General features: G+C 41.0%; 1 protein-coding gene across 1 annotated transcript in view; it reads right to left on the bottom strand.

Moving 5' to 3' along the window:
* Positions 1-262: 262 nt before the first annotated feature.
* LOC112917399 (maestro heat-like repeat-containing protein family member 1) overlaps positions 263-11,468 on the bottom strand; it is a 67,193-nt gene continuing 55,987 nt past the window's right edge. Inside the window, exons 37-41 of the mRNA XM_072766247.1 lie at positions 10,383-10,541; positions 9,874-9,996; positions 8,922-9,027; positions 7,145-7,210; positions 263-891 (exon numbers count right to left, since the gene is read on the bottom strand). Of these exons, the coding sequence (XP_072622348.1) occupies positions 569-891; positions 7,145-7,210; positions 8,922-9,027; positions 9,874-9,996; positions 10,383-10,541 (777 nt within the window). The 3' untranslated portion in view covers positions 263-568. The remainder of the gene's footprint in view (positions 892-7,144; positions 7,211-8,921; positions 9,028-9,873; positions 9,997-10,382; positions 10,542-11,468) is intronic.

Below are 11,468 nucleotides of genomic sequence, written 5' to 3'. Positions count from 1 at the left end.
TGGGCTGGAGTTCTTGCCACCCATTGTTTACACCCACCTTCTGCTCCAGCCTGAAATCTGAATGTGCCATGTAGTGTATCAGGCCTGAGAATTCCATCCAACGTGTGTGGAAGTGAGAGAAAAAAAGGTTGGAAACTAGGTGCCATGCTGTTCTGCTACCCTCCCTCTTATCATTTGAAACTTTACCTGAAGGAGATACTTCAGAGCTGGCCCTGTCACTCAGGTTTATTCCCAATCCCCAAAAACTAAGATGAAAGTCATCTTGTCTTAGAATGAGAAAATAAGCTTTATTGACAATGAATATGCTGATAGCCAATAATCCTGTAGGGAGAGAAAGGACAAGAAACATACTGAGTCTGATAAGATCAAAACCGCCTCCTTGAGTTTAATCCAAAGTAGCCCATCTGGTTGGACTAAGGTAGGAGAGCTACTGGGAAGCAAAGTACTGACATCTGGAAAAACAAATGGAAAAGGCTTTAGTTCCAGAGTAATTAGAAGCAACTTATTTGGCAGCAGGCCCAGCTTCTGTAGGTGGACTTTCAGATTTCGGGACCTGTGACCCTGTTGACTATTTATCTGAATTGCCTAATTTGTGTGGAATATCTTTCACCCTACCACTGTACCGGTTGCGCAATGAATTTAGAGGGCTTTGAAGCCACCTCCAGATTTTCTGATTATCATCATCATCTCTTTCTCGTTTGACACTCCTAAACAGTCGTTTCTTTCTTTCTGGGTTTTTTATGCCAGTGACTTTGAGGATGTTATTGCTTATCTGGCTCATCCTGGAAGTAGAGATAGACCTGAAGTTAATATATTCATCAATTTTTTTCAGAGTAGTATTGACCAAAGACTGGATAGACTCCACAGGATCATTCCTCAGATTTCCAATAGCTGAAACCAGAAAGGAGGTCAACTCAGACTCTTGATCTCCAAGGACCATCTACCCAAACCCCATTATTCTCTACCTCACATACCAGATTATTATTAAATAACTTCATTTAGAATAATCGTTGTCACTATAAAAGTAATACTTGTTTTACTCTAGAAAAATGTTTACATAGAAATCATTCTTTTAACAGGAAACAAAGAAAAATAACTTATCCTCCTGAAATAATACTATTAATATTTTCATACCAATCGAAATTTCATACCAGTATATACATTTTTAAGTAATCTCTATGCCCAATGTGGGGCTCAGACTCACAACCCCGAGATCAAGAGTCTCATGCTCTTGACTGACTGAGCCAGCCAGGCTCACCTGCAGTATTTTTTTAATACTGAATATGGACACTTTTTTTTTTTTTTACAAAAATAAGATTCAGTTTTTTCTTCCCATAAAATTTTCCTCTGTACAATATAATATCTAATCACATGACTCTATCATAATGTCTTTGATGAGCTCTTTATTAGTGAATAATTAGGTTGTTTGCGATTTTTCACTGTTATAAACAATAATCATTAATTCATTCAACAGTGATTATCAGGCACTAACTGTCCCCAGCCACTATGCTAGGTGCTGGGATGCAGTGGTGAACAAGATATATTCCCCACCCTCAAGAACTTAACATTCTAGGAGAGGAAAGACAAAGCAAACAAGTAAACATAAATAAAGTACAAAGAAGGAAATTTAGCAGATTATGGTGGTGAGTAACCGGAAAGGATCTCTAGATAGGCCAGTCAGAGAATCCCTGTCGGAGAAGGTGACATGTGAGCTAACATGTAGGAAGCCACATGACAGGGGCAGAAGCATTCCCAAAGGTCAGGGAGATGGTACCTCTTCACAGTGTAGAAAGTAACCAGTGTGGCTACAGCTTCTAGTGAGGGGTGAGGTACTCTAAGCTTAGGGTAAAGAAATAGTCTGAAGCCAACTCAGTCAGGGCCTGTGTCCCTTTGTCCCAAGGGTAAGGGAACCACAGAAAGCTGGTGAAGGGTTTTAAGCCAGGGGTGACATGATTCAGTGTACACATTTCAAAGAGAATCTGGCCTCTGTGTAGAGAGGTGTAGAGAAACAGCAGGTGTGGGGGTTGTTAAAACCATCCAGCTGGGGCTTAGATTCAGGTGGGAACAGAAGGATGGAGACAGAAAATTGCTTAGCATCCAAAAGATAAACAGGAAGAATCTTGCCTCAAAAGGGCCTTCAAGCCCACCAAAGTCTATAGCTTCGTGTTGATCTCATTTATTCTCGCTTGGAACAGAACAAAGACATGGGCATCAGCTACACAACACGTGTAAATCCAGAGAAGAACCGTTTCTTGACCACAAGGCTTGTAGGACACTGGATATGGGTGTAAAATGTAACTGGAATGACTTTCTTTGAGAAAAAGTTCCTCCTGTCTAGGCAATCTTTCTTAGAGGCTGGATGGGATGAGGAAGGCAAGGTGAATTCTCTGGTATACTGAGGAGTCTATTTCATTCTAGAATACTTTCCCTAAAATACTCCAGTCGCCAGGAGGAGGGGTCTACTACCCAGTAGAGATTTCAGTTGTAAAAAACAAGAAGACAACAAGGCACAAAATGTCAAGGTCAGAAGCCAGGGTTAGAGCCCTAAGAGGACAGATGCTGCCAGCTAGTCACTGGAGAGCAGGAGAGAGCCCGGCTACTCTCCACAGCAGCTAACAAATTCATTCTTCCTTGACCAGAGCACTAAGCACATTCCCTACCTGTCACTTTGGGCACCTTGCCCCATCTGCACCCAGAAGCCTGCATCAACTCAATGCAAAGCTTCTGTGGGACACCTCTGTGGCAAGCAGAGCACCCCACTTTACATGCATTTGTATCAGATACTTAAACAATATCCTCATGATACAGATGAAGAAACTGAAGCCCAGCAGCAGTGACTTGCCCAGGTTCACATGGCTCATTATGGAGACAGCTAGTATTGCAGACCTGGCCGGCTGACACTGGAGACCATGTTCATTACACACTGACTTGGAAGAAAGGACCCTTAAAAGTCATTTACTTTACCACTTTTTCTTCTCAAGACAAAAAGCTGTAATAAATCATAAAGGAAACAAAAATTTGTCTATCTCTAGTTGTCTGCTGGGCATTTCCTCTGAAATATGAAGCCACCATTCCTTCAAAGGCAGCATATCCAGCATATTAGCTTGTAGCAGGTGCCAGGAAAGGAAGGGGGCTCCAACCAGAAGGCAAGTCCCTGAGGACAAACATGTGAAGGTCCAGAACTTTAAAAGCAAAGCTGTGGCCCTCATGCCAGGTCTTTCTGACATACATGGCCACTCTTCTTCTTTATCTTTAAGATTTTATTTATTTATTCATGAGAGAGACACAGAGAAAGAAAGGCAGAGACACAGGAAGAAGGAGAAGCAGGCTCCATGCAGGGAGCCTGACGCAGGACTGGATCCCAGGTCTCCAAGATCACGCCCTGGGCTGAAGTCGGCACTAAACTGCTGAGCCACCCAGGCTGCCCATGTGGCCACTCTTATACACAAAAGGACCGGCATCCAGGGCAGGACTACAAAAACCAACATTCTCTCCATTTGGTCTCTGTATCAAAGGAAGCAAACTGTGGCATGGAAGATAGTGAAAAACAAATCATTCAAATGTCATTTCTATTCGGCGCTGGAATGAATCACACATGCACCACCTATTGCAAGCCCACCTCCCCCTTAGAGGAGTTATGAACTGTGTTTCATGAAGTACCCCTACCACCCATAGCAACATCTTAAATCTTCACCATGGTGGAAAAGCCAAGCATGATTCTGGCTCCACTGTGATGCTCTGAATTCATCTCCTGCTCTTCCTTTTGCTTGCCCCATGCCAACCACATGGACTTCTTCCTTGAACGTGCCAAGTGCTCTTCCCTCAGTCAGATGGTTCACACCCTCACTGCAGAGCCCCTTCTCAGAGAGGTGCCTCTCCTCTGCCCTCTGATTCTCTGACCCCTGGCCTTGCTTTCTCCATGGTCACTTTCTCCATGGTGCCTATTCACATATATGCACTTGTTAGGGCCCCTCCCCTTCCCCACTGGGAGGAGTGCTGCATGGGGTGGGGAAGACACATCAGTTTTGTTTGCTGCAGTATCCCAGTGCTTCTTAGAAAAATAGCTAGTATACAGTAGGTTTTCAATAATTAAGAAACTCATTTACTTGAGAGCAAGAGCAGAAGTACCTCCTATAGCAAACATAGATGTGGCTGTTTGGCTAGTTTAGGGACCAAAGGGTTTTGAGGATGAGGTAAAATTTATCTTCTGATATATATTGGCAATATCAGCTCTTCTTTTGCACACCCTTGATTCCCATTCCCTCTTTCTCATGACTTTGGTAAAATTAAAGGACCGTGGAGTGAGCATGAGTTAGTGCAAAGTCCCTGAAGTGGAAAGTCTAGCTTTAGATCTCCTAGTAATTCGCTTCTGTGATCTTGGACAAATGACTCAGCCTACGAAATTAGGGGATTATAGACCAGGATGAGAAAATGCTTCTCTAAAGTAACCCTAACTTCAGAGGCAGAAGAAAATAAATGGGCAACTTCAGGAGTCTAGATGAGTTACCTCAAGTCCCATATAGTCTACAAATCCTTAGAATCTCTTTTATCTTAAAAATTCATGAATAATATGCATTCTACTTCAAAACACATCTATTATTGAGACATGTTTTAATGTTTTAATAAATTAAATTTTATTTTTTTAAAAGATTTATTTATTTATTTATTTATTTATTTATTTATTTATGAGAGAGAGAGAGAGAGAGAGAGAGAGAGAGAGACAGGCAGAGACACAGGCAGAGGGAGAGAGGGAGAAGCAGGCTCCATGCCCGGAGCCCGATTCAGGACTCGATCCTGGGCCTCCAGGATTACGCCCTGGGCCAAAGGCAGGTGCTAAACCGCTGAGCCACCCAGGGATCCCCTTAATAAATTAAAATTTAAATTTTTTTAAGTTTTATTTTTTTGAAAGTAATCTCGCCTCTAACGTGGGGCTCGAACTCACAATCCCGAGATTGTAGGAGGCATGCTCTACTGACTGAGCCAGTCAGGCACCCCTGAATGTTTTAATATTAAAAAGAATATCATGTAAAAAATATTTACAAATGAATCATACAAAGTCGGAGGTTTCGTTCAGAATAATGTGGCAGGGAGGGGTACAGGGAGAGAAATAGAGAAAACAAAGTAACCATGCTGGAGGGTAGGAGGGCAGGGGTTATTATACTATTTTCTAGGCTTTTAAAGAATGCTTAAAAGGAAAAGAAAAATCTTAAAACTGCCAGAGAAAAGGGCTAGGTTACTGGCAAAGGAACAAAAATTAGAAGGACAGCAGGCTTTTTTTTTTAGCAACAAGAAAACCAGAAGACAATAGTATGGTATCCAAAGTGCCGAGAAAGAAAATGTTGGTTTAGAATTGTATCACTAGTAGGAACCCCTGGCTGGCTCAGTTCGGAGAGCATGTGACTTGCATCTCAGGGTTGTGAGTTTGAGTCCTAGGTTGGGTATTCAGATTACTCTAAAAATATATATATAGTCTTAAAAAAGTAATAATAATTGTGTCACTAGTAAAGCTACTAGTAAGAAAAAGTCATTACAGACAAACAAAAACCAAGAGAACATAACATTAAGATACTAGCACTAAAGAAACTTCTAGAAAGTGTACTTCAGGATGAAGAAAAATGAAGGATGGTCAGAGATACAAAAAGCAATGCAGAGCGCATAACACTGCACATAAATCTATACTGTATAAAGCAACAATAATAGTATCTAAATGCTGGGTAAAAAAAAAAGAAGACTAAAATATTCGCCAACAAAAGCCTGTAAAGTGGGAGGGGTGGCGATTGGAATTCACATCAACACTGGAAGGAAGGTGAAAATACTGTTTTATTTTAAACCCTGTTAAGCTCAACATGCAGAGTAAAGACTACTTTCTGGACAAATATATGATTTCACCACCTGTGGAATTTAAGAAATAAAACAAATGAACATAGGGGAAGGGAAGGAAAAATAAAAAGGAAAACAGAGAGGAAAGCAAATCATAAGAGATTCTTAACTCTAGGGAACAAACTGAGGGTCCTGGAGGGAAGGAGGGTGGGAGGATGGGGTAACTGGGCGATGGGCATCAAGGAGGGCACAGTGATGTCATGAGCAACTGATGAATCACTAAAGTCTACGTCTAAAAATAATAATACAATACACATTAATTACATTTAAATTTTATTTTTTTTCTAAAATGTCTACTTTCTGGTAACTAGCCTAAAGAAACACTTACACCTCTATACAAGGAGATGTATATAAGAATGTTCATGGTAGCATCATGGTAGCAAAAAATTGGAAGTGATTTAAATAATAATCTATCAAGTGTTATAAGCTTTCTGCAGATCTGTATGTACCAATATACTAAGTGGGGAAAAAAGCAAGTTGTAGAAACTGTATATATCTATATCTATATCTAAATATCTATGGTATATAATAATTTATCATATGTTATATAACATATATATTCTATGTGTACACAACAAAAGAATACAGGACTACATAGCAAATAGACAGGGGAAGTGAGGAGAGAAGCCAGACTTGGGGGTGAATAGAACTTTACCATAAAAACTAAAACTTTATCCTTATAAGTAATATTTCTATTTTTTTGCAAACAGAATATATTCATGTATTTCTTCTGTAAATACAAATTCATTTTAAGATATTTTACTACAATAAAAAAGAAGACAAAACTCCAAATTCTTCAGGGGACAGGATGTGTCTCCCTTGAACGCCATTTTAGTGCTAGCAGTTGACCACACATGATAAATGCTGACTGACTAGAATATTTCTGTTAGCTCTGTTTTTCCTCTAACCAGCATGACAATGGACAACTCATTATCTTCCTCCTACTTCTCCCCATTTTCTACTTTTATTTATTTTTTTAAGATTTTATTTTTTAAAGTGATCTCTACACCCAAACTCATGACCCAAAGATCAAAAGGTCACACCTTCCTCCTACTGATCAAGGCAGGTGCCCTATTTTCTACTTTTATATATTATATATATATATATATATATATATATATATATAATATTTTATAACACTTATAATAGTAAAAGTGTGCTTTATTTGAAATAACAAAACATGTTCTTAAGGAATTCCCTGCTCCTCCTTTCTCTCTTGCCCCATGTCCCATGCCCAGAACTCAGGTACAAGGTGCAGACTCACCATTCTGTAATAGCTCCACATCATCCTCATGTATTTGACTCATGTTTAGCTTCTTAACTGTTAATGCTGAAGATAGGACAGATACAAAGTCACTCTAGAATTCCTGAACTTTTGGGCCACCATTACCCCCTCTGTAGCAAACAAGGAAGCTTGTAAACCAGTTCTAGCAGTAAGTATTTCTATGAGATGCCTTGTAGACTATGTGTCAGTGTTCTGGTGAAAGAACAACCCTTGGAGCAGCTGTGACCCAGAAAAATGTTGTTGGCAGGTGACAGGTAGGACATGAACCCAGGGTGTCAAACTCCATGGGGTTCCCACACCAAGAGAAAAATGGACAAAGGGCTTGAGGCAATTAATTTGCAAAACTAAAATATGCATTGCCAATAAACATAGGAAAAAATATTTAACCTCACTTCTGATAAAAAAATATTAATCAGAACAACAAAACTACTCTTTTTGTTATCAAATTGGTAATGATTTTTAAAATATTACACAGGGTTGGCAAATATCTGCAAAATGGATACTTGCATGTAGTACTAGTAACAATGGAAAACAATTCAAACTTTTTTTTTTTAAGATTTTATTTATTTATTCATGAGCGACATAGAGAGAGGCAGAGACACAGGCAGAGGGAGAAGTAGGCTCCCTGCAGGCAACCCAGTGCAGGACTCCATCCCAGAACCTGGGACCATGACCCGAGCCAAAGGCAGATGCTCAGCCACTGAGCCACCCAGGTGTCTCTCAAACCTTTTTTTTTTAAGATTTATTTTATTTATTTCAGAAAGAGAGAGCATGCAAGGGAGAGGGGCAGAAGGAGAGAGAAACACAAGCAGACTTCATGCTGAGCATGGAGCCCAATGTGGAGCTCAGTCTCACAACCCTGAGATAAGACCTGAACCAAAACCAAGAGTTGGATGCTCATCTGACTCTGCCACCCAGGTGACCCATGATTCAAACTTTTTCAGAGGGCAGTTTGAACACCAAAATCCTTTAAATTTTGCATACTCTTTGGGCCTAGCAATTCTACTTATTAAGAAATTTATCTTAAAATAATCATGATGGCATGTAGAGATTTAACCACTCCATGCCTGCTTATAAAAGCAAAAGATGACGTGGCTTACTTTAAAAAAAAAAATGACAGTCTCAATATTCAAAAGCAAGGGTTAAATAGTTCCATAAGTCTACCCATAAGTGGATTAAAAGCAATGCTGAAAGGCACATAATGGCATGTATTTGTGATACAGCAAGAGAAAACAACAGTATACCAAACTTCATGGTTTTTAAAATGACTGTGTGTGTGTATGTGTGTGTCGTAAATTCTCAGGGAAAAATTCTAGAATGTTAGCAGTGGTTAAAGCCAAATGGTAGAACTTCTGGCATTATTTCTTTTCCTCTTTTTGCCAATCAGAATTTTTTAGCTTTTCTAACAATATATACTGTGCTACTATTCTAGTTTAAAACAAAAATATTTTTGAAAATCCATAGCTTTCACCCTCTCAAATGTATATGGTTCTCTTTTCCACAAAGCAGAGTGCAGACAGTGTGGGTGGACCCACACTGAGTGGGGCAGAGGCACATAGCCTTCGCTTCCTCCTCTGGCCTTTCTAACACAGACTTTAAGGCTGGTCTCGGGACAACCTCTCTAAACAGGTTAGAGCTAGGGAAGGAGGTGACCCGCCTCATGGTACCATGGTTCTGGCTTAGCCCTTGCAGAAGGTCAAGGAGGGCTCCTCTGCTGAAGAGAAAGGCGGGGGGTTGCTAGAAGGAAGCATCTTACCTATGAAGTTGATGGCAGCTGCCCTTAGAAAGGACTGAGAGCTCTTCAGGAAGCCAAAGCTCTGGAACAGTAAATCGCCCACAAGCTGTGTTTTGCTTGTGTTCACCTGTGAAGCCAAAGAAGGGGGGTAGTGCTGATCAGAATCTGGGGTGAGGGGTCTTGGGAACACTACTAACCCTCTTACTGTGTCCACAAGCAGCACTGTTCTGTCTTCAGCCAGCTGAAAATGCTTGAACCTATAGCTGCAGACACCCCCACCCCAGCAACAGGGTAGACCTAAGCCGGAAGTTCACAAAGAGAATTTTGCTCCTTCACACCAACATGGGGAAGAGATAATTCATGTGGAGCCAGGAGACCCAGGGTTGAATCCTGGTCCTAACACTGGCTTCAGTTTTCTCATCTGTAACAGCTGAAATGAAACCTGCTCAACCTCCTTTATATAACTGTAAGGCTCCAATGAGATAATGAATGTGGAAGTGTTCTGTAAACTGTAAAAGGCTCCTATCTGTGGAAGGCGATAAGCATTAAAATCCATAATAATAAAATTACTAATGTCTGTTGGTTTCTAACCTACTTGTATAGCCCTTCCTTACTTTTCAGCAAGGATTCCTGATCCTGCCCTGTTCTCAACTTCGTAGGGGCCACAGACTCTTAACACCATGACTACTGACTAAAGCCCTGATGACTCCTGCTACGTCTTTTCCTACCAACTGTAACCAGAAAATCTCTGTCCCATTGCCATCTACTATGCTCACATGACCTTCCTAGCCTCTGAAAGCAGAGACTGGGACACATGAATGTGCATTCTCAGAGTTTGCTGATAACTGAAAATGCGAATCAAGGACTGGAAAGAACATATCCTCTGTCAACCCTCCTCTCTTTAGTCTCTTAGCCTGCCTTTGAGTCCCTAACATAAGTATTGTGGCCTGACTTCTCAGAGACTCTCACTCACCAGGTACTTGCATGTTTCTTCCAATACCTGGATGTGATCACTGAGGGTGGTATGCCGGAATGTCTGGGTGAGTGATGACCAGCCAATCACATTAGTCCACTCTGTCAGGGCCCTTCCACAGGCCTACAGGATGGAGAGAAGGAAATCCCCAAAGGCTCAGTCCAATGGCTCTACAGAGCCAGGCCAGGAGGCTAAGTGGAAGACCACGAAGCTGGCTTCCTTCCAAGGGGCTTGGTTGAGGGTTCATAGCTGGGATTAGGCACAACATGGGACCCCGTTCATGACATGGGATGTAAATAGTTTCCAAGAGCAGAACCATATCAAGATAAAGTCAATGGCATCTAAGAGAAGGTAAAAGTGCTCAGAGCCAGTCTGGAGGATGATAACGAGGAAGTGGATGTAAAATGTACAGCCAAGGCTGGTCTCACGAAAAAGCGAAAGGCTATGCTCTAGCACAAAGAGGGAAGGATGAGTCAGGCTGAGGTTGGTAGCACAGAGGTCACCAGTACCTTGACTACTTCAGTGTTGTTATCCTGAATGCTAAGTAGCAGCGGGACTAGAAAAGTGTAGATCTCTCTTCGGGTGGTGAGTCTAGGCTTGAATTTGTCAATGTGACGCAACATGTGGCTCAGGGCAGAGGTGGCCGAGATCTTCACCTGGTCCCTCTCCTGCCATGAAGAGCAAAATGGAGCTGAGGCGGCTGTGGTTTCCCTCTGGCCCTGCCTTGCCTGGCTGCCATACTCCCACATCTCACTTCCATGTCCAAAGTACACTAACGCCATTGTGTTTCATAATGTAAAGGCAACATGGTTTGTGTATCTGAGTGATTCTCTTTAGAGCCCCAGAGCTAACAAGTCCCTTCATTAAGGCACAAAGCTAGGGAAATCAAGACTATAGCTTCAGATCTGCTCTGGACCATACCTACAGCTTCTAACTTAATTCTCTCCTAAGGATTTAGCTCAGGAATGCCAGATTTTAAAAAATACATATAGTTATTTTATCCACATCCTCATTATGCTGTGAATAAAATTGCTTAATTTATATTAGTTTGTATTAATTAACAATGATCATAAAAAGAGTATATTATATATTAATTGCACAAATGTTTACTGAGTAGCTATCATCAGCTAGGCATAATAACAAATAACAGAGACATAGATAGTTGCTGAAATTTTAGGATTTGGGAAGCAGACAATTTAACAAATTGGATGTATACATTCTTACTTTTTGCACAGTGAACATAATAACCAAATGGAGACATGATTCAATGTATTACTACTTTTAACTAAAAATTATCACAGGCAGATTAGCTCAAGATCAATGATTGACTATTGCTTCAGTTATCCCTTCCTGCCCCAAATCCCTGAAAGAAATAGTAGAAATATATATTTTTTAAATCCAATGGGTCTGAAGTAGATGGTATCCCCCCACCAGAGAAAACTAGAGTATCCCTGAAAGACAAAGAGCATGCAGGATTAGAATTAAAGTTAAAATCACAGGGATGCCTGGGTGGCTCAGTTGGATAAGCATCTGCCTTGGGCTCAGATCATGATCCCAGGGTCCTGGGGTCCTGGGATCCCAGGGTCCTGGGATTG

The sequence above is a fragment of the Vulpes vulpes genome, chromosome 8, assembly GCF_048418805.1.
Source record: "Vulpes vulpes isolate BD-2025 chromosome 8, VulVul3, whole genome shotgun sequence".
Taxonomy (NCBI): Eukaryota; Metazoa; Chordata; class Mammalia; order Carnivora; family Canidae; genus Vulpes; species Vulpes vulpes.
Note: the sequence above shows the minus strand (reverse complement) of the source record. Positions and strands in the feature narration are given on the sequence as shown.